At 41.2% G+C, this 27,711-nt stretch overlaps 1 protein-coding gene across 1 annotated transcript; it reads left to right on the forward strand.

Moving 5' to 3' along the window:
• The first annotated feature begins 4,119 nt into the window (after positions 1-4,119).
• On the forward strand, positions 4,120-17,840 carry LOC113448763 (vomeronasal type-2 receptor 26-like). Its single transcript, XM_026719538.2, has 5 exons — positions 4,120-4,133; positions 4,589-4,883; positions 6,003-6,836; positions 15,541-15,667; positions 16,868-17,840. Exons 1-5 carry the CDS (start codon positions 4,120-4,122, stop codon positions 17,770-17,772), a joined length of 2,175 nt encoding a protein of 724 aa, XP_026575323.1. The 3' UTR covers positions 17,773-17,840.
• Positions 17,841-27,711: the final 9,871 nt, after the last annotated feature.

Genomic DNA, 27,711 nt, shown 5'->3' on the forward strand with positions numbered 1-27,711 from the left:
TTATTAAATTATGGGTTAGCAATAGCAATAGCACTTAGACTTATATACCATTTTACAGTGCTTTACAGCTATCTCTAAGCAGTTTACAGAGTTAGCATATTGCCCCCAACAATCTGGGCCCTCATTTTACTGACCTTGGAAAGATGAAAGGCCAAGTCTACTTGAGCCTGGTGAGATTTGAACTGCCAAATTGCACTCAGCCAGCAGTCAGAAGGAGTAGCCTGCAGTACTTCATTCTAACCACCACACCACCATGGATTGATGTATTGAATAAGTAATCCTCTTCTATGAATAAAATGGGACATGTTTATTGGTTCTGCCAATTTTATTGATATTGTATATCCTTGGCATATATAACAGTATATCAAATTCTTATGAATGGATATGGAAAATAAAATCTTTCATTGTTTCATGAGTGACTTTGCTTTTAATGAAGTATTTTATTTTAGTTCTGATTATTTACAGGATGCATTTACTGAAAAGAATAATTAGGTCTTCTTTAAAAGAGATCTGCTGTTTGTTAATGGTTAACCATGATCAAACTTCTGAGTAATGTTGTTTGGACTTATTTAAAATCAAGCAACAAAGGGAAATAAACCTAGATTCTACTTGAAGTAATTGAGTTAAAAGGATATCAGAATCAATAAAGGAGTATATTTGTAGCTCAGGTGTGATATGTAAAATTGCATATTAAGGATTATGCCTGTGAAAATAAGAAAACATCAGTAACGTCATATTTATGTTATCAATGGCTTATGGCAATATTACTGGAATATTAAGTAATGATTATATAAATGTTTTATTAATCCCCAAAACAAGGTTGTTTTGCCCTTTGTAACATGTTGAATTTCTGGCAGGTCACCAACCTGGCAGTACACACTGTTTAATGTGTTATTATATGATAAAATTAAGAAATGCTGATGTTAATACCAGTATCCTAGAATAGATAATCTGCCAAACAGGGTATAGCATATGCCATAAGAGATCAAGTTTTCTGAAAATGAGATATATGAGTGGGTGGTGGTTACTGGAAAAGTACCCAGTAAGTGGGAAACAGGATAAGGTGATGTTAACACAATCTTGTATGCAGAAGTGTATAAAAATCTCCAACATGTCTGGGGGGGGAGGGGGTCTCCTATCTTTCTCCTTTGAGGGAGAAGGGGTCCTAGCCTTTGCAAATGCTAAATAAAGAAGCTCTTTATCGTTCCTGGTCTCCTGTCGCTTTTTTGATTATTATCACATCACATTTGAAATGAGGGCTCCTTGATGCCCTCTGAGCTTGGTTGTTTTCTTGGAGACATTGCTAGTGCACTGATGATGTTCCTTGGTTTGGGTAATGAAATGTCTGCAAGAACGAAAGAAAAAAATCCAAGCTTTGTTATTTCCTAAAATATTTCATTCTTCTAGGAGGCATGGGTGTTAATTTTCTACAAAGGGAAAGTAGCATGAATGTTAGCTCAAGTCCTTAGAGAAAAGCTGTGACAGGTTTTCAAGAGGAAAAAAAAAACCAGATAGCTAAGAGAATGGTCCACCAGGATATGCAAATATTGCCCATGGACTGATCTTGTACATCATATCAATATTTGTATAAAAGAATAAGGAACCCCTAGAGTATATGATTCCTTTATGTGCTACCTCCATGAAAAGCCAAAAAAAAAAAAAAAAAACCAGTTGTCTCCAAAGATGTAACATATAGAATAGAATAGAATAGAATAGAATAGAATAGAATAGAATAGAATAGAATAGAATACTTTATTGGCCAAGTGTGATTTGACACAAGGGATTTGTCTTGGTGTAAATACTCTCAGTATACATAAAGAAAAGGTACATTAATTAAGAATCAAGAATCATAACGTACAACATTTAATGATAGTCATAGGGTACAATCAACAATCAAATCATACTAGGAAACAGTCAATATAAATCATAAAGATACAAGCAACAAAGTTACAGTCCTACAATCACAGTGGGAGGGGATGGGTGATAAGGAGTGATGAGAAGATTAACAGTAATAGTAATGTACACTTTGTAAATAGTTGAACAGAGTTGAAGGAATTATTTGTTTAGCAGGGTGATGGCTTTCGGGAAAAAAACTGTTCTTGCATCTAGTTGTTCTGGGGTGCAGTGTTCTATAGTATCGTTTTGAGGGAAGGAGTTGCAACAGTTTATGTCCGGGATGTGAGGGGTCTGTAGATATTTTCACAGTCTTCTTTTTGACTCATGCAGTATACAGGTCCTCAGTTGAAGGCAGGTTGGTAGTAATTGTTTTTTCTGCAGTCCTAATTATCCTCTGAAGTCTGGGTCTTTCCAATTGGGTTGCAGAACCAAACCAAACAGTTATAGAGGTGCAGATGATAGACTCAATAATTCTGCTGTAGAACTGTATCAGCAGCTCCTTGGGCAGTTTGAGCTTTCGGAGTTGGCTCAGAAAGAACATTCTTTGTTGTGCTTTTTTGATTATGTTTTTGGTGTTAGATGTCCATTTTAGGTCATGTGATATAGTAGAACCTAGAAATTTGAAAGTCTCTACTGTTGATACTGTGTTGTCTAGTATTGTAAAAGGTGGTAGTGTGGGAGGGTTTCTTCTGAAGTCTACCACCATTTCTACAGTCTTGAGTGTGTTCAGTTCCAGATTGTTCTGGTTACACCACAAGGCCAGTTGTATAACCTCCTGTCTGTATGCAGATTCATCGTTGTCTCGAATGAGACTAATCACTGTTGTGTCATCAGCAAACTTCAGTATTTTAACAGATGGATTGTTTGAGATGCAGTCATTGGTATATAGGGAGAAGAGAATGTAGTGTGGTGAATTAATAGCTCTTCAAACCCAGGAGGTGACATTAGGCAGAGGTGACTGTTTATTGGCAATTAAGTTAAATGAGTCTCGTTGGTGCTTCATGCAACTGTTCCAACAGCTGTCAAAAAAAATATTGAGAAATAATTTATAAGTCAATGTGGATGAGGTTATAAAACTTTCCACTTCTGTGGTTGGTGAAACAGAAGCAGATAGGATATTGCCTCTTTGAATTCCAATGATTTCCATTGACTGGAATGTGCTTGTTCATTGGGATATGCTTTGCTAAACTTCTTGGTGTCAGTCAGGGGAATGAGTGAAATAATATAGTTACTTGTATGTGTTCCCAGATTTTGTAACTGATGGAAAATAGTCCTACCATATGCAGTGTTGGGATTGTGAATGGGTACAAAGAACCTCCTCTAAAAAAAATGTTGAGCGTATTGTTCCTACTATGGTTGCTGACTGACCTGAAAAGTCAGACTGATGCAACGTCCTGCCCCAGAAGTGATCCCTCTCCTATTCTTCATGAATGGTATAAGCCAGGAAACCTCCTCATTGGTGGGATCACAGCTCAGATTGTATATGTACTGGAGGAACTTTCCTTCAATGAGCATCCTTCACAGAAATCATCTATGCCACCATTGTAAGAAATTCTCTTTTCCTTTTTGTTTTCCATATGTGATTTGAAACTGCAGGATATTCAGTTTCAGAAGGCTCAGAAACTCAATCCTATTTTTAATAGATTAAGCACAGAATATTGCAGCTTTGACACCAATATTTTACCAACTCTATTTGTAATCAGAGTTACTGGAGCATAGATAGCATTTTCAGCCTCAAAGAGTCTTGACATTTCAAGAATCCCCAATTTTATTATTGCATATGTTTTTGTGGATCAAGATGGCTGATCTATAAAATCTCATACAATAAAACAGTAGTTTACAAGGATTTCTCTTGATAAATGCAATCCTATTGTTTAGATCTCTTTTGTGTGGCACTGGGAAGTGATAGTGATTTCCTATCCTCTGAATCAGCCCTTGCATAAAATTATCAAAAACCTTCTATGCAGATGTTTTGAGATTGCCAGAGGAACAAAATGAGTTGCAGTGCCAATCCTTCAAAGAGATACCTGGTAGGAGAAAGCAATACATTAAAAACCAATCAATCATACAGCTTCCTTAGCATTTTAGGGAAGTAGTCTATTTTAAGATATCTTGATGGAAATCCATTTTAGAATAAAATCATGGAATGAATTTATTGCAAATCTGCCTTGAGGCTGTTGGGATCTGAAAGTTTCTCCTTAAGTAGAAGGAACTCTGCGAGGCATGGCCAATCCAAAGTAAGTGGGTTTGTTTGACTTGTCACTGATATTCACTAAAAGTATTAGCAGATGTGAGATCTGTATAATTAGATTTAAAGTCAGCAAGAACAGCAAATCAATATAATGAATGTTATAAGAGGAGAAGTGGGAACAAGAAGCAAGATTTAGTAGGAGCAAATAATGCACTGTAAGAGTGAACTCAAAGAATTCAATCAGTCTTTACCTGAATCTTGCTTTAATCATCATCATCAACTTCCTGTTTTCCATCTCTACAATTAAACTGCATATCATTGTTTCTGGCAAGCTAGTTCAGTTGTTAAGTTTCATGATTTAACAAATGTTCCTCATTGGTCTTTATATTTGATGCTCATCACAATGCGAAGGTTTCATAGTGTGGTTATTGTTGCTTCACACAATGCATTTGTCTTGCTTCAATCCTCAGTATTTCACTTAGCCCTCAATTATGTTTCCAGGGCTGTTTTAAAATTTTATCAGCATTCTCTGAGTTTAGCATTTGCTGTGAAACAGATCAACTCAAATCCAAAACTCTTATCAAATGTTACCCTGGGATTTTTCATCTGCGACAACTATTTTGATGCCCGGCTGACTTACCATTCCACTTTGGAATTGCTATTCCGATCAGATCAGTTGTTTGCCAACTACAAATGTGACATCAAGGAGAATCTCGTTGTGGCCATTATTGGAGGATTTGGTGCTGATATCTCATTCTTCATGTCTAATATCTTAAGCCTTTATAAAATCTCACAGGTAAGATGTAAGTATTGATATGTATGAAAACCTGTCCATAGGGCAAAATTGAAGGGAACAGGAGACAATTATCATCCCCTCTAGTGAGGGGATAGAGCAGAAATCAAGAATAACAGAATTGAAAGGGATTTGGGAAGTCTAGTTCAACCCCTGCTCACACAGGAGACCCTATATAATTCCAGAAAATGGCTAATATCTTCTTAAAAACTTCCTGTGTTGGAGCATTCACAACTTCTGGAGGCAACCTGTCCCACTGGAAAGTTATTCTTACTGTCAGATTTCTCTTTAGTTCTAGATTGCTTGGAACAACTTTCCTCCCAAAAGTGGTGAATGCTCCAACTGCAGAAGTTTTTAAGAAGAGATTGGACAAGCATTTGTCTGAAATGCTATAGGGTTTTCTGTCTGAGCAGTAGGTTGCACTAGGAGACCCCCAAAGTCCCTTCCAACTCTGTTATTCTGTTCTGCTTCTCTCCTTGATTAGTTTCCATCCACTGCTTTTTGTCCTGCCTTTAGGTGCTTTGGAGAATTGGTTGAACCACTCTTATTTGTGGCAGCCCCTTAGATATTATAACATTGTTATATGTCACCCCTAGCCTTTCTTTTCATTAAGCTAGACATATTCCTATCCACCTGTGAAAATGGGACTACAATATGTTTTCTTCATAACCTGTTTCCCCAAAATCAATCTGATTGATTAGGATGCTTGATGTTTTAAATGGACTCAAATAAACATTAGATTCAACTTCAGAGATATATCAAAAGGGGCTAATCCAAACTGGGAATTAGAATTATATCATATCTACTGAATAACATTGCAGAATGTAAATTCCTAATGTAAGCTAGTGTATGCTCATCACAGAACCTATGTCTTTTCTCAGCCAAACTTTTGGGGTTGCTTATATTAATTGAACAAAGAGGTAAATAAGGCAATATTCCATTTATTTAGCATTTAGTGCATAGTAATCACAATGATCAGAGCTTTATTTAGATTTGAAAATGGAAGCCCGCAGAAGAAAAGAGCTTGAAAAAAAAATGTATGCATTGTATATAAGAAAATATATTTCTCAAGTTAGTAGAGATATTCCAGTTATAATCAACTAACTGCACATTTTATTATAGCTCGCTTATGGCTCATTTGCTCCCAAGAAACATGGAACAAAGACGTCTACTTCCTTTTACCGCATGGCTCCCAATGAATCCCTTCAGATTGCAGGGATTATTCATTTGCTGAAGCACTTTGGATGGACGTGGATTGGCCTTTTAATTCTGGATGATGACAGTGGAGACAATTTTCTCCAAGCCCTGGACCCACTTCTTTCTGAGAACAAGATCTGCTATGCTTTTGTGGAGAGGTTTCCCAAGCAATCATTTTTTTCTATGTTTCAAGGTGAGATAGTGCAGTCTATAAATATTTATTTGAATGACCTCAAAGTCAACACATTCATTTTCAATGGGGAAAGCATCACAGCAATGCTTCTGTTTCTGTTCATGAGATATATCGAGAACAGCCGTGGAAAAATGTGGATTTTGACTGCTCAGATGGATTTAACTTTAACCAGTCTCCATCGGCCCTCAGATTTGCAAATGTTTGATGGAGCGATTTCCTTTGCTATTCACTCTAGTGAACTGCCAGGGTTCGACGCATTCCTCTGGGCCTTCAAACCATTACAGATGAAACAAGCTAGGCTGTTCAAAGAATTCTGGGAACAGAGCTTTGATTGTATTTTTTCAGAGAACAATCAACCAGTGGAAAGTGGTGAAGCATGCACTGGGATGGAAGAGCCCAAAAATCTTCCTGGGTATTTATTTGAAATGACCGGCCACAGCTACAGTATCTACAATGCAGTCTATGCGGTGGCACATGCTGTTCATGGCATGAACTTACATAAGTCTAAATACAAAAGAGTAACAGAAAGTAGAATGGATGAACTTCAAGATCAAGACATCTGGAAGGTAATAACTTCTGGTGAAAACACCTTTGTGGTCAGGCACAGATTCCATGTAAAGCTCTTCAGAGTTTCTTCTTGTGTATCAAATTGGTAAGGAGAGAATGATGTATTGTGTCCCATTTTAGTCTCTCTTGTGGAACCTGATAGTTCTGACATGTGCAACTTGTCATGGTTTAATGGTGGGATTAGGGATAAGGTTGGCTGAAAGCCTTCAGTGTTGGGTGGCTTTGACACAGGTGTTGGAATCTATGGAATCTATGGTTGGAACCCTCTCCAATCCTGGAATACCTTCAACATGTACCTAGTTGTCACCATGGGGTGTGTGGCAGGATGGATTCTTTGGCATAGGCTGAAGCCATCATGCTTGCTAACACTTTTGCAGGATGTGCCATCAGAGTGCAGTACTGCAGGCTACTTCTGCTGACCACCAGCTGCCTGCAATTTGGCAGTTCGAATTTCACCAGGCTCAGGGTTGACTCAGCTTTCCATCCTTCCAAGGTTGCTAAAATGAGGACCCAGATTGTTTGGGAGGCAATAGGCTGATTCTGTAAACTACTTAGAGAGGGCTGTAAAAGCACAGTGAAGCAGTTTTTAAGTCTAAGTGCTGTTGCTATAAGACTGAGAGGAACTGTTAAAGGGAGCAATATGAAACAACCCAGGAGTTTCATTTCAACTTTGCAAGATCATTGCTTTACATAACAGCTTTTAAGAGGCATTTTTCAACTGTGAAAGTAAGATGGCCCATGATGATCACTAAAAATATGAGAAGTATTCTGAGGCACTGGAACAAGTACAAAGAACAATGAGAAAATAATCATCATCTTTTTTTAACAACCCCATAATCCCTTGTGGTGTGAAGTCTGGGCAACTGAACAGAACTGAGTGTTTAGTGTTTACTGGCCAGATACCCTTCCTGTCACCAATGCTGAGTTCTATTTAGCATATATATTCTCAACATGTCCAGAGAGAGAAATAGCTGCCTCTACCTAGGATTGAACTCACAACTTCCTGATTGGGCAAGAACTTGTCCTCGAGGCCACTGTACCACTCAAACAATGTGGGATTGAAAATTAATTCTTTGCAGTCAAATGAAAAAAATATGCTAAGCCATGGCATGGCTTATTTTTCTTTGGAACCTAGTTTCTCAGACGCTAGGTGTCCATTACAAGCCACCATGATGTCAATATGGAAACATGTGCCCCATTTTTGTCTGTCTTGTTAAAGCCTATTATAGTCATTTGTGCATGTGTCATGGTTTACTTATAGCTATCTTTAAAATTGAGTGACAGAAAAAATGGGATTTAAGTAATTCCACTTTCATTTCCTAGGGATAAATTCAAGGGAGTCCTGTTATAATCATCTGTAGAGATTCTCAGTCATTCAGGTCATGGTTGTCCCAAAGATGCTTTTTCAGGAGGCTACTGGACTTCCTTGTTTGTTTTTTGTTTTTTTGAAAATGATTTGCTTCTTATCCAACAAGCTTCCAGGAACTAGGAGCACTACTCAGATGATGCTGAGGATACAGATAAACCTCCAAGTGCTTCAACAACTCTCTATAAAAAAAAGGATGCAAATGACCAGCTGTCTGCAAGGAGTATATAAATCCTTCCATTCCCCACTATCCCATCAGAGCTGAAGAAGCTTCTTGGATGAAAAGCAAAATGTCTTCAGAAAAAAAGCAAGAAAGTCCAGTTGCCTCCTGAAAAACCTCCTATTATTATCCTGCAAGATTCAAGGAAGCAAGAATGACATGAACAATTACTCAGAGTAGTTTCTTTATTATTGCTGACCTAAGGACAGAAATCTTTTCAGAGTACAGCACAAATTGGCCTAACTGTTAGGTATATGTCAGAGTATATTCATGAACTGGAATAGAGCATGGTAACAAGGTCAGCCAATGAATAGGCATAGCAACTAAGTCAGCCAATGAGAACTGTTTGGAAACTGAAACTAGAAGTAGCCTAGCTATGTTAAGCTCTGAGTCTGTCTACTGAAATGAAACTGCTTCTCTTCTTTGCTGTGTATCTTGCCTGTCTGCTGAACTAAAGTGAAACTGATGTCTGTTTCTGAGTTCCTAAGTTGCTGTTAAGCTCTGAACCTGTAACCTGTAACCTTGGAGAAATCTACAACTGGTATTGTAAAATTTACTTTATGTTTATAAAGAAGCCTCAGCCATCTGTCTTTACTTTTCTGACACTGAATTTACACTGCAATATTCTGAACAGCATATATGAGCTGCAGTGGCACAGTGGTTAGAGTGCAGTACTGCAAGCTACTTCTGCCGACTGCTAGTTGCCTGCAATTTGGCAATTCAAATCTCACCAGACTCAAGGTTGACTCAGCCCTCCATCCTTCCAAGGTGGATAAAATGAGGACCCAATTTGTGGGGGCAATATGCTGACTTTGTAAACCGCTTAGAGAAGGCTGTAAAGCACTATGAAGCGGAATATATCCTGTTCTCCCAAAAATATGACCTACTCTGAATGTAAGCCCTAGCTTGATTTTTACATGTGCACCCAATATAAGCCCTATCCCCAAAATAAGCTCTAATTAAGATCCCACCCACTCCCACCCAAGCCTTGCCAGCTGCAGAAGAAGAAGTTCCTGAAGATCTCTGATAGCAAAAAGGAGGTTGGGGTGACATACCCAAGTGAAGTTAGTCAGTGGATGACACACACACACACACACACACACACACACACACACACACACATATATATATATGTGTGTGTGTGTGTGTGTGTGTTTTCTGAGGTTCTCGCGGGTATTTGTATGTGGATCTCCAGACACACAGACCACCCTCAAGACAGACACACACACCAACAAACTCAGGAAACTACAACAACGCCAGAAACCAACTCCTCCCCCCACAGCCACACATGAAACAAACAGTGCACAACATCTCAGACAAGATCCTCACTGAAGCTGAAACCAAGGTCCTTTCAAAAGGATTCAACTTTGCTGTCGCTCCCAAACACATCCCCACAGAAACCATCATATGCGGAGTTGAAACCAGCCTGACCAGAACCAACCCTGATGATGCTAACAAAATCAGACTTGAAATCACCAACATCCTCTGCACTAGCAAACCACCCAAAAGCAACTTATCCAAAGAAGAACAAACTGCACTACTTAACCTGAAAGAAGACACCAGCATAATAATCCTACCAGCAGACAAGGGCAATGCGACAGTGGTTATGAACACATCTGACTACCAAACCAAGTTAACCAACCTACTCCAAGACCCCACATACAAACCCCTAAAGACAGACCCCACCACCTACCTAGAAAAAACTACCAAATCCAAAATAAAAGCCTCCCCATCAGTGAAGAAATCCAGCAACGAATCATACCCAGAGAGAAATCATCCAGATGTCCCAAGCTTTATGGTCTCCCCAAGATACACAAAGAAGGAACCCCACTCAGACCAATAGTCAGCTCCATAGGCTCACCTCTACAAAACCTGGCCAAATTTCTTGCCAAACAACTACAACCCTATGCAGAATCCATCAACTCACACGTAAGAAACTCATTCCAGTTCATCGAGATCATAAAGAAACAAAACTTACAACCTAACGACCTACTAGTAAGCTTCGATGTCATATCCTCTTCACCCAAGTGCCAATAAAAGAAGCCTTGACAGCCATCCGAAACAAATACAACCCCCAAGCACATCCTAGATCTGACCAACCACTGCCTATCCAATACATACTTCACCTACAATGAACAAAAATACAAACAAATAGAAGGAGCACCCATGGGATCACCCCTCTCACCTGTCATCGCAAACCTCTACATGGAACACTTTGAAACACAAGCTCTAGAAAAATCGACCACAAACCCAAACTCTGGCTCAGATACATAGATGACACCTTCATAATCTGGCCACACGGGAAAGAAAAACTGAACAACTTCCTCACACACCTCAACAGCCTACACCCCAAAATACAATTCACCATGGAAACAGAAGCCAACAATCAACTTCCTTTCCTAGATGTCTTGGTATACAAAAGATCCAATGGCTCCCTAGGACACACCATCTACCAGAAGAAAACACATACAAACCGCTATCTACATGCACTCTCACACCACCACCCAGCACAGATCAATTCCGTAGCCAAGACACTCATCTCCAGAACAAAATGCTTAGCCGATGAACAACACCAAAAAACCGAACTACACACTCTCACCAATGTACTTACAGCCAATGGATTCCAAAGAAAGAAGATTACCCACCTAATCCAAAAAGAAACCCAACCAAAATCCAAGACAGAGAACAGGAAAACGGCAAAGCCCTCCTCCCATATATAAAAGGCACTACAGACAAAATTAGCAAGATCCTCCAAAAACACAACATCAAAACAGCATTCTGCACAAACAGAAAAATATCCACCATCCTAAGAAACCCCAAAGACAAAATCGAATTAGAAAACCAAGGAGTATACGAAATCCCCTGCACTGCCTGCCCTACCACATACATTGGACAAACTAACAGAAGAATAAGTGCACGCATTGAAGAACATAAGAACTCAATCAAAAAAGAAGAAACGACCTCTTCCCTCGTCCAACACCTCAAAGCCACAGGACATGAAATTGATTTTAAAAATACCAGAACCATCGCCAAAACCGAACACTTCAACAGCAGAATAATCAGAGAAGCCATAGAGATAGAAAAACGCCCACACAGCATGAACAAACGAGATGACACCTCCCGCCTTCCAGCCATTTGGAAACCCGCCCTCATGAACAGACGAGTACCTAACATGAAGAAGGACACCAGACCCACACCCATGAGAGCCACACAAGATGCCACCACCACACTTCCATGTAGAAAACAGACTCACACCCACTCAGAAGATGAGACACGACCATGGACCAGAAGCTGCACTGCAGCTGCATCACTACCCACTTCAAACCCCTCCGAGCCATACATGAAGCAAACCGACACCCACTATGAAGATGCAGCACGACCACGAACTCGAAGCCAAACAGCAAGATCACAGCTCACCAGCTCAAATCCCCCAGCAACTAAGACTAACCTGAGCACAACCAAGCCCCCACCTGAACAGAACATGCCTCCAACCAATCAGAACACGGCTAACCCCCAACCAATCAGAACACAGCCAAACCCCTTACCAATGAGAACACACCCCCACCCAATCAGAACACAGCCAAGCCCCCACCCAATCAAGTCCCACCCCACTGGCAGTTAAAAGGAGGAAGCAGCTGCAATCTCCATTACTCTGAGAAGCACAGAGCCAGAGACAGAAGCCTGAAGATGATGAATGAGACTTCATCAAACGTTGCCTAGATACTTGAATCTTACGCGGGAGAAAACCCGAACAACCAAAGATCCACATACAAATACCCGCGAGAACCTCAGAAAACAAATATATATATATATATATATATATGAACGAATGAATGACAGGGTTTTATTTTCAGGGAAACACAGGTAAGTCTAGGTGCTATTGCTATATCATGTTAGCCCCTTTGGAAAGATCCTCCTGAGACTCTGTACCACAAATCCATTGCTTTATTTCTTCTTATTTATCCCCCCCCCTCTTTTTTAAAATTTAGCTTCACTTGTTTCTTCAAGGCCTCTCATTCAATAATTCACTTGGGGAAACTGTATCCATTGACCCTCAGGGAGAAGTGTTTTCTGGATTTGATATTACAAATTTTGTCATTTTTCCAAATCACTCCTACCATAAAGTCAAAATTGGAAAAATGGATCCCAAAAGTCTTGAAGAAAATGAATTTGTGATTCATGAACATTTAATTGTGTGGCCCAAATATTTCAAGCAGGTAAAGATTTTAAGTCATTTTATTATTTTGGGTGAAAGTTTTGGATATTTAAAAAATGAGTTTATGCAATCTGCTCTCAGATCTTTTAATCAGTTAAAACAAACTACTCTGTATTCAAAGTATGTCTGTTTTTCATGTTATGGGGAAATGATACTGGCAAATAATTTACAGGATTTATTTGTGGAGGGAGGGGGGAGTATTTTACTATTTTTACTCCTAACACTAGTAAAGAATGAAATAAAATTCAGGAATAATTAAATGATATTAAAAATAATTGAAAATAAAATAAAAAGTGTTCCCATCCATTTTTGAAGGTCATAAGTCATTTGAGACAAATTTTGTGTAGCCTGATTTGATTGTGCTTGACAGAGCAAAGCCTCTGACAGCTGTATGAATAATAGTGTAAAAAGTGAGTAAATAACTCCTGAAGTTGGGAAAAAGAGCACTCCATCATAGAAAGAGTAGAAGGAAAACACTAAACTTCAAATTGTTCTCAGAGTCACATTTTAGATGGTAATTTTTGTTGTTTCTTTTCTGCTTATACTAATCTAAGTATAAAATCTCACAGCATGGTTTTTTTTAAATCTATTTCTCCTTTTTCTTCATTTAATCCAGAAAGGGGATGGGCAAGAACAGACTGGATTTAGTTATATGCAATAATTGGGAAGTGTTGAAGAGATTATCAGGTGTGGCACTTCATTTCCTAGAATCATAGAGCTGGTGGGGATCTCTGGGCTCCTCTAGTCCAACACTCTTCTTAATATTGGAGACCTTGTACCATTCCAGTCAAATGGTTGTCCAATCTTTTCTTGAAAACCTCTAGCAGTGGATCACCCACAACCCTTGGAGACAAGCTATTCCACTGATTGTCCTCACTGTTACAAAATTTCTCTTAATTTCCAGATTGGATCTCTCTTTAACAAGTTTCTACCTATTAGTTCCTTTCCTGCTCTCTGGTGCTTGGGGAAATAAGTCAATCCCCACTTCTCTCTGACAGCTCCTTAAGTACTGGAAGACAGTTATCATGTCCTTCTCTTCAGTAGACTAGAATAACCTAGCTCTTGAAATTTATTTGAATATAGGTAGCTCGGGTTGGTAGTTGGGCTGTTGGTCTGAGCTCCGAGCTTGGCAATTTGCTTGCAAATGTTTAATCACCATTCGAGGAGACATCATCAATGTGCTTTGAATTGTACTTGTCTTTCAGAGCACTGGTCTTTAAATATCTTTTTTACATGATCCAAATTAGTGTGGATGTTATTTGCCTACTTCTGAGTCATGGTCTGACTTCAGACTGTTTGATTGGTTGGCTGTTGTTATTGAGGCATGGTCTTTGGTTTTAAGTACCATCTGTGTGGTGTAAATTAGTTGTCAGGGTTCCAACAAATGCTCTAATCAAATCATGAGCCTCGAGCCAAACTTCAAAAGTAATCCAATTATTTATTAGGAGCAATATGTTGGCACTGATCCTAATGAAGCCAGCTCTGACTCGTATAATTTATGGTGCAGCTATGGCCCAGTTTCCCCCTCCCCACTGGATGTGTCATAAATCACATTCTCTAACCAAAGCACCATCATGGCTGGTGTGTCATAAATCACATTCTCCAACTGAGGACTTTTGTGGGTTCTAGAGGTCACACACCTTCAACTGGGTTGGTAACCTGGGATACAACTTTGTTCTATCTCCCTTTATCTCCCTTTTGATAGGTTGGGCAATTTCTTCCTTTTGAATAAAAAGGAAGATGCAAACAAGGAATAAAGTAGTTCTGCTTTTTCCCTGCCACCTATTACCTTCTTGCCATAAGAAACTTCCTTCTTGTTCCTTATATATATTGGAAGAAACATATTTATCACTTCTGTCATTACTTGTCAATCTTAGCTCATTCTGGACCTGACCTTTCCTGTCTCTTTTTCTTACAGATTTGGGCTGATTTTCTCTTTGAGTTATGTACTCCTTTTCTTTGGCAATCATGGATGCCTCATCTGGGATTGCTTTACTTTTTCTGTGGTACTGCTTTTGCTTGGTCCTTCATTATTTCATCTCTCAGGATTTCCAATGCATCTTGAACATTTTTTTATTTTTAGGATTTCCATCCATGGAATCCTTCTTAGTCTCACTCTTAGCTTGAAATGTCTAAAATAGTAGTATGACTTGGTTCAGTGATCTGTGATTGTGTTATAGTGAATTAAGTATGATAAGGTCTCTCTCCTTCAAAAGTTCTGTCAACTTCTAGTCCCTCAACCATTTCACCCTTAGTAGTAAGAATTATGTCCAATGTAGCTGTCACTCTATTTCCCTTCCCTACCTTCCCAAAGGGAAGGGACATGGTGGCTCAGTGGCTAAGATGCTGAGCTTGTTTCTCAGAAAGCTCGGCAGTTCAAATTCCTAGCACCACATAATAGAGTGAGCTCCCATTATTTGTGTCAGCTTCTGCCAACCCAGAAGTTCAAAAGTACATAAAGAATGCAAATAGAAAAATAGGGACCATTTGGTGGGAAGATAATAGTGTTCTGTGCACTTTTGGCATTTAGTCATGCCAGCCACATGACCATGGAGATGTCTTCAGACAATGCAGGCTCTTTGGCTTTGTAACAGAGCCAGGAACGACTGGCACGTAAGTGAAAGGGGAACCTTTACCTTACCTTTCCATAGGATAAACCTATTAGCTAGGTAGGCCAGGAACCCGTTTGATCTCACACTCACTGCACAGTTTGTTTCTCAGGTAATGTCAAGATATTTAAAATCTCCCATTACTACAGTGGTATGTTTCCTGCACACCTCAGCTAATTGATTGAGTTTATAATCCTTTGATCTCTGCTATATTTATGCAGGCAGATTAGAGGATGATTATGCAATGTTACTCAAGTCTTCAGTCTTGAATTCTATTCTGGTTTATCAACAGGTCTTGCCTCATTCATTGTGTAATAATCCCTGTCCTGCTGGCTATCAGAAGAAAAAGAAAGAAGGAGAGAAATTTTGCTGCTATGACTGTGATCCATGTTCAGATGGGAAGATGTCAAATACATTGGGTAAATTATTCTGTTTTATTCTACTCTACAGTCCTCTACCCTGTCCTATTCTACCCTACTGTAAAATCTTCCAGTATGAGAATCAGAATTGGAATCAATGAAGCAAACAAATCGACTGTGTATATAAATAAAATTTACTATCAATTTTGCACTTAAACAAAACAATACATCACAGAGTACAGTACAGGGTAAGTATGATAGACAGATAGATAGACAGACAGACAGACAGACAGACAGACAGACAGATAGATAGATACTGCATATATATTTGTGACCATAGGTATAAACCAAGTTTGACCATGTGATTGAAACCCAATTCCTTGTTTTGTGTGTGTGTGTGTGTGTGTGTGTGAGAGAGAGAGAGAGAGAGAGAGAGAGAGTGAGAGAGAGAGAGAGAGAGTCATTTCTGGGTCTAGTAGGTGGTGCTCATCTCCATTACAAAGCCAAAGAGCCAGCACTGTCTGAAGAAGTCTCTGTGGTTATATGGCCAACATGACTAAATACCGAAGGCACATGGAACACTGTTAACTTCCACCAAAGTGGTCCCTATTTTTCTTCTTGCATTTTTACATGCTTTTGAATTGCTAGGTTGGCAAAAGCTGGTACAAGTAATGGGAGCTCACTCTGTTATGTGGTGCTAGGGATTCAAACCGCTGAACTGCCGACCTTTCTGATTGACAAGTTCAGCGTCTTAGCCCCTGAGCCACCATGTCCCTCTGTGAGTGTGTGTGTGTGTAATATATGTGACACTTGTTTAAAATAAGCATGGCATCAATCACAGATTAAAAAATGGGCAAGACTTGAGTCACATTGCTGTGCCCATTTTCTTGTTCTTTTGGAAAATGTGTGAACACTCCCAATCATATGCATCCATGAGTAAGACTTGGACAACCAAAGCTTGAAGGGATGGGAAGCATGTGGAATCCATTCAGTATGTTGGTTCCTAACTGGGATATCACGAACAGAAAAGATTCCCATCTCAATAAACAACCTTTATAGTAGATATCATGTAATGTTCTTATTGAGTGTTTTTTAAACTTAGTTACTTTAAGAAATGTGGAAAGTGACTCCCAAACTGTCCAGTCAGAATTCTGAGAATTGAAGTTCAGACTTTGTAAAGTGGCAAGTATGAAAAACACCAAATTAATCAAACATAAATAATATATTTCACTTGGTGCTACATCTCTCTCTTATTTACAGACACAATTGCCTGTTCTGAATGTCCAGAAGATCAATTTCCAAGTAAGGACAAAGTTCAATGCATCCACAAATCAATAATATTTCTAACTTTTGAAGAACCTTTAGGGATCAGCTTAATTGTGATTACTACTTTATTTTCAATCATTACCATGTTAATACTTGGAATATTTATCAAGTATAAAGACACTCCTGTTGTTAAAGCTAACAACAAGGACCTCACCTACACTCTCCTAATCTCCCTTCTGCTTTGCTTCCTCTGCTCTTTTCTTTTCCTTGGAAAAGCTTCACAACTGATTTGCATCCTCAGACAAACTGTCTTTGGGTTTATCTTCTCAGTGGCCATTTCTTCTGTGTTGGCCAAAACCATCATGGTCATTGCTGCATTCATGGCCACCAAACCAGGTTCCGGCATGAGAAAATGGTTGGGGAAAAAACTGTCCATCTTAATTGTTCTTTTCTGCTCCTTCATTCAAGCAAATATTTGTTTGGCGTGGATGATCACTTCTCCCCCCTTTCCAGAACTTAACATGCAATCCAAGACTGAAGAGATCATAGCAGAATGTAATGAAGGGTCTGTTGTGATGTTTTATCTTGTCTTGGGCTATATGGGGTTTCTGTCTTTAGTCAGCTTTGTGGTGGCTTTCCTAGCTAGGAACCTGCCAGACACATTCAATGAAGCCAAGTTCATCACTTTTAGCATGTTGATGTTTTGCAGTGTTTGGTTGTCTTTTGTTCCAACATATTTGAGCACCAAAGGAAAGTATATGGTAGCTGTGGAGATCTTCTCCATCTTAGCTTCCAGTGCTGGGTTATTGGGGTGTATCTTTTTCCCCAAATGCTACATTATTTTGCTGAGGCCTGAGCTGAACAGCAAAGAACAACTTGTAAAAAGAAAGCATTTCTGACTATTAAATCAAGGTTATATGTATTCCTGCTGTGAAATGGAATTAAAAATCCTGCTCTAAAAATAAAAAACTGAGCTTGCTTATTAGCTTAACTGATTTTACCAATATTGTACATCCTTGGCATGTATAATAAATACTATGTGTCAATTTCTATAAGTGGAATTGAACAATAAAATATTTTACTATTTCATGAGTGACTCTACTTTTAATAATACTTTAAGTTTTGATTATTTACCTGATCTATTTAATGAAGAGAATAATTAGGTCTTCTTTAAAACAGATCTGCTGTTTCCTAACCATTAATAATAATCTAATACTGAATAGTATAGTTTGGATCTTATTATCATCAAGCAGTAATGGGAATAACTCTGTTTTCAACTGCAAAACATTGAGTTAAAAGATGTCAGAATATCTCAGCAATTAGAAATGTATCTGATTTGTTTTTCCCCCAAGACATATTTATTCCCATGTTCTCTTTAATTAATTTTTAACATTCTGAGTTTGAAGAAGAGAGATTGAATTTAAAATCTTAGTTTTACATTTCCCTTCTCTTTGACATCTGGAAGAATAATTTCAGATAACAGATAATCAGAGTTGGAAGGTACCTTGTAGGTCATCTAGTCCAACCCCCCCAAGCGGGAGACCCTACACCATTTCTGACAAATGGCAGTCCAATCTTTTCTTAAAAGTCTCAAGTGATGGCACTCCCACAACTTCCAAAGACAAGTTGTTCCATTGTTTGATTGTTCTCACTGTCAGAAAGTTTCTCCTTATTTCCAGGTTAAATCTCTCCTTGTTCAGTTTCCATCCATTATTCCTTGTCTGGCCTACAGGCACTTTCGAAAATAGCTTGACCCCTTCCTCCCTGTGGCAGCCCCTCAAATATTGGAAGACCGCTATCATGTCTCTTCTGGTCCATCTCTTTACTAGATTAGCCAAGCCCAGTTCCTGCAACCGTTCACTGTATGTTTTATCCTCCATTCCCCTAATCATGCTGGTTGCTCTTCTCTGTACTTTTTCTAGAGTTTCAACATTTTTTATAATGTGGTGAACAAAACTGGATACAGTACTCTTGATGTGGTCTTGCTAAGGCTTTATAGAGTGGTATTAGTAGTTCCCTTGATCTTGATTGTATCTAGTGGTGGGATTCAAACATTTTTACTCCCGGTTCTGTGGGTGTAGCTTATTTGGTGGGTGTGGCTTGGTGGCCATGTGACTGGGTGGGCGTGGCTTGGTAGTCATGTGATTGGGTGGGCATGGGCAACTCGACATCACTCATGTCAAGGGGCGTTTTGCCCAGTCCCTCCCCTCCCAGCCACTCCTTGTTACCCCCAGCCTCAATGTATCTATAGTTTTGTTAAAAATTTCACCTTTTTTCAACTTTATTATCTGCATCCACATACTATAGATGTACTTTTATGGACCACTGGAAGGAGGAAATGGCTCACATGCTTTGCCCAAGAGTGTGATAGGCAGGTCACAAAACAGGGTTTTGAGGGGTTGCCACAAAGAAGGAGGGGGGGACAATGTATTTTCCAAAGCAGCAGAAGGCAAAACAAGAAGCAATGGATCTAAACTGAACAAAGAAGAAGCAACCTAAAACTAAAGAGAAATTTCCAGACAGTGAAAACAATCAATCAGTGGAACTGCTTGTCTCTAGAAGTTCTGGATGCTCCAACCCTGGAGGTTTTGAAGAAGAGACTGGACAGCTATTTCTCTGTCAGGCAACCTTGGCAACTTCGGGGCTCAGCAACAGTTGCCTTCTGGGGTAGGAAAATGTTATAAAAGTTAATAAGTCCCAGGAAGGCTTGGAGGTCAGTTTTGTTTTTAGGTCTTGGGGCATTTTTGATAGCTGCCAATTTCTTTTCTGTAGGGTGGATTCCTTGTTTGTCAAGAAGGTAGCCAAGAAACTCCACCCTTTCTGTGCATAGCTGGCACTTTTCCTTCTTAACCTTGAGGCCAGCATCTTTGAACCTTTGTAGGACTGTTCTGAGGTGTTTCTCTAATTGACTTTTTGTTGGGGCTGCTATTAGTACGTCATCAAAATAGGGCACGACCCCTTTTATGCCTTGTAATAGTCTCTCCATCAGGCTTTGAAAGATGCCCGGGGCTACGCTTACTCCAAACTGGAGCCTGTTGCATTTGAATGCACCACGATGTGTGTCTATAGTTTGGGCTTCTGCAGTTTCGGAATCAACTGGTAGCTGTTGATACGCTTGGGCCAGATCTAATTTTACAAATATTCTGCCACCTCCAAGTGAATGCAGGAGATGCTGAACGACTGGTACCGGATAGGCACTCTGCTGCAGTGCGTGATTGAGGGTGGCCTTGCAGTCACCACAGATTCTCAAGGACCCGTCAGGCTTTATGGGGGTGACAATTGGTGTCTCCCATCGGGTGTGGTCAATGGGCTCTAACACACCTTGTGCAATTAATTTGTCCAGTTGCTCATCAATTTTGGGTTTGAGAGCAAAGGGAACTCGGCATGGCTTTAGGGCGCAATGGGTGCAATGTCGGGGCGAAGAGTAAATGAAATAGGGGACCCTTTGTACTTGCCTAAATTTTCGCTGAACACTTCTCAGAAATCGTGGACGAGGGCTGCCTCCCAGTCATCGTCTTCAGTATGATGGATGCCAGCCATTCGGATTCCTAATGGCGCGAACCACTGGAGGTCCAATAGACTTGGCTGGTCTCTGTCTACAATGGTGAGTGGTAGAATTGCATTGTGTCCTTTGAAAGAGACCTGGGAATGGTGGGTACCTGCGACTGGAATCCGGTTGCCTTGATAATCTTTCAGTATGAGTCTCTGACTGCTGAGGTCTTGGCGTCGGATGTTGGGAATCAGTTGCTTTAGCATTTTCCAGGATACCATGGATAGTGAGGACCCAGAGTCGACTTCCATGATGCAAGGTTTATTTTCGATGGTGACCTTTACACTGATTTTTTTAGCATCTAGCGATGAAGCGTGGCCGATGGTGATGGTTTGGTGAGCCTCTTCTCGTCTGGGCGTGCCATTAAACCTTCGGGGTCTGCTGTACTAGTTCCACTGGTTGTTAGGGCGGTCCCTCTGTGTGGTGGGGTTGCCATCATACCTTTTTGGGCTGCTCCCTCTCCGTCTGGGGCTGGAATTTCTTTTGTTTCTGCCTACTTTCGCAATATGCCCTCGTTTTTCACAAAAACGACACATGGCGTCTAAGAATCTGCATTTGGATCGAGGATGGTTTCCCCCACATCCAGCGCATTGGTAGTTGGTTTTATGACCCCGCTGGTCTCGTTGCTCACGTTCTGACCGGAGTCTGTGGACTTCTTCCTCCTCGCTGTCTGAGGATGACTCGACATCTTCATGATGGGTGGTCGATGAGTACTTGTCTGAAGGTTTCCCAGCATCATTGGTGGGTTGGCAGTTGGTTCCGCTGGTTCAGCGCATTCATGCTGCTGATTTATGAGTGGCTTCAGCTGCGGTGGCGTCTGCTATGGCATCTGCAAGCGAGATGTCTCCCTTGGCCATGATCTTGCTCTGGACAGTTGGATCTCTAAGGCCAAGGACGATTCGGTCTCTCATGGCTTCTTCAAGATTGGCGAAGCCACATAAACTGCCCAGGTTCCTCAGGTCTGCCACAAAATCCCCAGCGCTCTCACCTTCGCGCCGGTCCCGCTGATAGAACTTGTGTCTGCGAATGAGAGTTGGTACTGCTGGGGCGTAATGGTTGCGCAGGATGGGAGCAAAGGTATCCCAATCCATAGTTTTAACTTCAGCTGGTTTCGCTAAGGCTTTAGCCATCTTAAAAACCGCTGGTTCACAATGGGTTAGAAAAACAGCTCGTTTCTTGCTGGGTGTGGCATCTTTGAGGTTGTTGGATTCTAGGGAACATTTGAAATCTGTCCATATATGAGTCCCAGTCCTCGCTAGCTGGATCGAATGGGGCGGGTGGTATAGCACTGCTGGCCATGTTGCCGTCGTTGCGCTCTGTCAGCCACGTGCTCCTTCAGCTAGCTCAGTTCTAGTAGACTTTGTTGCCTCCGCATCCCATCCTCGTCGCCAGTGTTAAATCTGGGAGGATGGTCCAAGAATGGAGGCAAGACTCAGATAACAACAACAGCTCTTCATTAGTGACTTCAGATCTGAGCAAAGCATCACAACCGCAGCAGCCCCTTATATAGGGCTGGCTGCAGCTAGGCAGCCAATGAAAGCTATTTGAGTTTGCTGCTCTTGACAGGGCCAATCGCGGCAGCCCGTTTACTAGCCAATTGCATCAGTCTGCGGTGACCAATCATGATCTGCTATTCGCGGGCCAATCAGAGTTGCAGGCTTTCGAGCCTGCTAGTCCGGAACATGCTCTTCACTACTTTCATTTCTTCTTTTTGGAATCAAGACTGGCTGAACAAGGATCGCCAGCTGCGCTGGAAGCATCCCTTCAGGTAACCTCCTCCTCCTGATCCTCCAGGCCCCGCCACAGCTGCCAGTCACAAGAGAAGGGGGAGGGCGAGGGGGAGACGGGTTGCCCAAAGAGATGCTTCCAGCACGGCTGGCGATCCTTGTTCAACCAGTCTGCATTCCAAAGAGGAGAAATGAAAGTAGCAAAGAGTACCAAGGAAAGCCCAGCTACAGCTTTGAGGGACACATACACACACAGAGAGAGACACAGAGAGAGAGAGAGTGGGGGAGAGAGAGGGGAAGATAGGCACCTGGCCACTTTGCTATCCCTTACCTTCTCAGGCCAGGAGAGGGAGGGGAGGGTGTGGGGCAGAAGGACCAGCTGCTTCAGGCAAGGTGAAGAGGCATTGACCAAGCATGGGAGAGTAGAAGCCTGGGAACAGTGGCTCCCAGGTCAGCCAGCCTGGGGGGCTGCTGCAGGCATATCAGGACAAAGGCGGTGAGAAGTCCTGGGACATCTGCCCACCCACCTGCTGGCTGACTGGGCCAGGCTGGGCTGGAAGAGGCACATCAGCCTGGAGAAGGAAGTAAATGTGATCCGAAAGGGCAGGCAGGCAGGCGGATGTCCCGGGGCTGTTGCATATGCATATTGCATGTGTAGCAGCTGCATATGTAGTGCACATGTGCAGCAGCCCTGGGACATCCGCCCGAGCTGCACCATGGCCACCACATGGTAGGGAAAGCTAGGAGAGCCCCCGGGACAAGCGGGCAACCGGGCAACAATGTGACCTGGTTCAGGGGCGTTGCCAGCCAGGGGTCACCACCAGTTCTGTGACCCATGCCAAATCACCGCTACTGGTTCTCCCGAATAGGTATGAACCAGTTGAATACCACCTCTGATTGTATCCCTCTGTTAATACAACTTAGGATTTCATTAGCTTTTTGGCTGCTGCTGTACACTGTTGGCTCATATTTAACTGGTTGTCCACTAAGACTCCAAGATCCCTCTCACAATTGCTACTATTGAGCTTGGTTTCATCCAGTCTGTATGTGTACTTTTGATTTCACATATATACTCTAGGTTTTTTTTATTTATTAAAGAACATTTTAAAAGAATAAAAGCACTAGAAGGATGTCCTATAGATTAAATTAATTAATTAAAGAAAAATAATAATTGATTTCCAATATTCTGAAGGATGGTTTCAAGTTGCAAAGATAATATAATGCTAAAATTGATGAACATGCTGGATGAAGGGACTTACAATCTATGCTTGATGTTATGGCAATTGCAGCATCCTGGGGATGACATGATGATGATTCAGGTGCTTGCTAGCTTTCCTACCCTTAACCACAAGGTCATATCCTCATCCCACATTTTTGGCAAAAATGGATCTATTGTGCCAACTGACATTCAGTATATTACAGGACTAGCTCAATACCCGTGCTTTGCTACAAAACTATGTGGTTGGGCTTAGTTTTGGGGGAGGAAAATAAGGGTGTAAGGTCTGGCAGTATGCTTAAGCCAAAAACGAGCTGAAACAAAGACTTAAATGGAGGCTTGCAAATTAAATAAAGCAGATTTTTATTCTTTGATCAAAGTTAAAGAATCTGGGAAGAAGTTCCTAGTACATCACAAGGGACATGGGAGGAAAATTCTACAAAATACAGAATGATGTCTTGTCCTTCTTATACACGGAAAAGTCTTTGTTCTTAGTTCTCTAATTACCTTGTAATTCTCTAGTCATGTAATCTAACTAAGATTTACGTCTTCCTACAACAGACAGATTCCAGTCAGGCAGTATTTACCTCTCTTCATGAAGGAAAACAGATGGATTCAGATTGATTTAGATGGGACAATCATGTATCATGAGTTATAGTTTTACAACAAGTGAAAGGATAAAGGAATATTTTCCATAACAGCAAGATAAGAAATGCCTATGGAGATAAATACTTCTACATATATAAGAAAACAACTGCCTAACATCGATAAGATATGCCTATAGAGTAACTCTCTACTTAATGCTATAATATATTTATTTCTTTATTTATTATCCTTCATTCCTCCATTTTATTTAAAAGGATAGAATTCTTTCTATCAGAGTGAATGAAGAAAGATAAAGGCATTGATAAGAGGCAACAGAAAAAGATTCCTTCAATGACTCCCAAAAGCTTTCAACCATTAAGGTCTAGCAGTCAGGGGAAAAAAGTTCTGGAAAGTTCTGGAAAGAAATTTACAATATCCAATTTACAGTATCCAATTTTCCATGCCAATTATTTTCAGATGTTTATAGCACTGTCTATGAGTTTCCATACAGGTGTTACGCAAGCACAAACCCCAAATAATTCTTCACAGCCATGGTTCTTCTTGAAATTACAGGCTGCCCATTTTCAAGGGATGATTACTGTACCTGTCCTAACTCTTAGTCATTGAGCAATCCAGGCTATTTAGTATTTATTTATTTATTACACTCAATAAGCCCTCGGACTTCTACTCATGAGACCATCAGTGCAGCATCTGGGCAACTGGGCAGCATCATTTGTGAGTTATAGTCAGGACTTTGGATTTGGAGATCTCTTTTCTGCTGTCTCTTCAAGTGAGGGAATTGCCTGAGGGGGATGCCCCTCCCCCATGGAGACATGACTTCTTGTGCCTGCAAAAATCAACCTGGAGCAGCTTCAAGTGGAGGTACTAGGAGAAATTTTGCTGAATTCTGAATGGTGTGTGTCTTTATATGTGTGTATCTGTATGCAGCTACTTTTCAGTACAAACATATTGAACAAATTTCCCACCTATCAGACAGAAGTCCAAAGTGTTCAAGACCAAGGTGTCCAAAAGTTGCTGTGGCAACCATTCTCAAATACACAATCCCTACATGAATACATTAAACTGGTTACAATATAAATGAGACAATGAAGAAAACATTACAATGAATTTCCACCCTCCCCAATAATTTTTCCAGTTGTCTTTTGGGAATTGAAAAAGAGGCTTTTACTGGTCCATTAGCTTCATTTGAGATCTTCAGGTGGAATAACATAAGATGACACTCAGGCAGGGAAAATTAAAAAAAAACCCTGGTACTCCTGCAGTGAGAAAAAATCACAAAGTCTATTCATATCACCATGACCACATCAGCTTTGGGTAATTTTTATTCTCAGCTAGTCTTCTCCAGGAAACACTTTCCACTCTTTTAAGTTCATCACCCTTTGTCTTTTGTTCAGACTGCTCTTTCAGTGGTCAGCAAGATTTGGTAGGATCTGTCCCAGGCTTTTATCAGGACCCAATCACTGGCTGGAACTTATGGACAGCAAATTCGAGAGGTAGGTTTTGAACTAGAAGTCCTTTGCTTTTGAAGTGAGATAAAGAAGAGTAGAGGCCAAGTATACAGCTCTTTACAGACATATCTTTAGTTTCACACTGTGTGATTTCTCTCATTCTGTTCAAGTATAGTAATCCAAACATCATTTCAGAAGGTAAAGTATCCTTTTTTGGACAGGTTCAAATTCAGAGCCAGGCCAAGAGTAACCAGTTGGTCCATGGCATAGATGAATTTGCATTCCACAGAACGTGACATTCCCACTGAATTCCCATACTTCATGATTGATTGAAGCACTTTTGAAGAAAAATGAGCTGCTGTCTATAGCTCCCACTATCCCATATCTAGGTATTATCTACTCCTGTATAATTTTGGCTCTCATGGCTGGATAAGCCTCAACCCATCCAGTCAAGTGATCCACTATCTTAAAAAATAATAATTAAATCTCCCCACTTTTAGCCATTCCCCAAGGGAATATAATTTAAATCAAGTTTAACCTAGGCTATAATATAAGTACCACAACAAAATAATGTTCAAAATCCAAACCTCTCTATAAATATCATTTATCCTTGACAGGTAGGGTCATTTCAGAGAAAAATGCCACTTCTGTGTTGAAAAACCCTCCAAAGCCATTCCTTAATTTGTGTAATACTAGGCTCTTCTTCTAGTAGTTTAGGATACAAGTCTTCATTCAAAATAAGTGTAATTATCCATCCGTTCACAGCTTACAAAATCCAGCCAATACTCATTCCTGTAACAACTCCTAAAAAGAGCAACAACTTAAGTTGCTGACAAACAAACAAACATGCCATAGGATGGAGCACGGTGATCCCTAAGCAGGGGTGGGTTTCTACTGGTTCGCACTGGTTCTATAGAATTTGTTGTTAACATCTCCTGTAGTTCTAAGAATCGGTAAAACCGACCCCTGCTTGGCCCTGCCCTTCTCTGCTGCTCCTATGGGCCAAAAACTGGTTTTTATTACTGCGCATGCCCAAAAATCCCTTCCTTATTCTCCCCCACCCACCCCTCCCTTCGCTGCCCCGGCCCCCACCCCTATCCACTGCTCCAAAGCAAAAAAAAACATTAAAAAAAACACAAATTATTTTACTGCACGCGTGCAAAAATCCCTTCTGCATTCTCCCCTGCCTGCCCCTCCCTTCACTGCCTCAGCCCCAGCCCCTATCCGCCACTCCAAAGTAAAAAAACCCATTTTTTAAAATAGTTTTTTTACTGTGCATGCACAAAAATCCCTTCCACATTCTCCCCCACCTGCCCCTCCCTTTTCTGCCCTGCCCCCTGCCCCTATCCTCTGCTCCAAAGTTTAAAAACCTGGTTTTTAAAAAAACTAGGGTTTTTTTATTGCGCACACACAAAAATCCCTTTCTCATTCTTCCCCGCCCTCTCCAACCCACCCCTACTTATAGCGTATGTGCACAAATTATAAAAATTCACCCACGCGGCACCATCACTCACATCATCATCAGCAGCAGCAGCTGAGCCAGCCAGCCGGCCAGCCAACCAGCTGTCCATCCCTATCTGCCTTCTGCCACCCTGCTGAGTGAGGGCAAGCCACAAACCCCGGTCGCCACTGCTGCTAACCATCCTCACCTGGCCTGCCTGCCTTGCCCTGCCTGCCTCCCACTGCCGCCACTAGCTGTCCTTGCCCACCCAGACTGCCTACCCCACCACCGGCTTCCAAAGATGCAGATCGGTAAGTATGATCTTCCAACCTGGTTGTCTACCTACCGCCACCAGTCCCAGTCACCCGCCCCATCTTCCTTGCCCGCGGCCCTCCGTTGTTGCTGCCTTGCCTTCCCAACACCAATTGGTAGTGAGGAGGCAAAGCAGCAGCTCCTGCTGGCCTGGTCCCCTACCTCCTCTTGCTACCACTGTCACCGCCAGCTGACTCCCAGACCTGGCACCACTGCCTCACCCGTCACAGCCCAAGGGTTTGCTGCCTTGCCTTCCCACCATCGATTGGTAGTGAGGAGGCAAAACAGCAAGTCCTGCTGGGCCAGTCCCCTACCTCCTCTTGCTGCCGCAGCCACCAGCCCAGTCAAGAGCCAACTCCTGGGCTGGCTGTCCTCGCTGCAGCAAGCTAGAAGACTGAGGAGGACCCCGGCATAGTTGGTGAGCCAACTTGCCTGTCTCCTTTTTGGTAAGTTGCCAGACAAGATAACTCCTTCTTGCTTAAAAGTCTGTGCTGACCAATTGGCCCCCATCTTCACCTGAATCTTCAATAGATCACTA

This window comes from Pseudonaja textilis, chromosome Z (assembly GCF_049901715.1).
Source record: "Pseudonaja textilis isolate UNSWEBS1 chromosome Z, rPseTex1.2, whole genome shotgun sequence".
Taxonomy (NCBI): domain Eukaryota; kingdom Metazoa; phylum Chordata; class Lepidosauria; order Squamata; family Elapidae; genus Pseudonaja; species Pseudonaja textilis.

What these genes read in the sequence shown, in the direction of transcription:
- LOC113448763 (XM_026719538.2), top strand. An exon ending in GCCTTTATAAAATCTCACAG is followed by an intron (nt 4,884 to 6,002) that starts GTAAGATGTAAG and finishes ATTTTATTATAG; the next exon opens with CTCGCTTATGGCTCATTTGC. An exon ending in GAAGATGTCAAATACATTGG is followed by an intron (nt 15,668 to 16,867) that starts GTAAATTATTCT and finishes TCTTATTTACAG; the next exon opens with ACACAATTGCCTGTTCTGAA.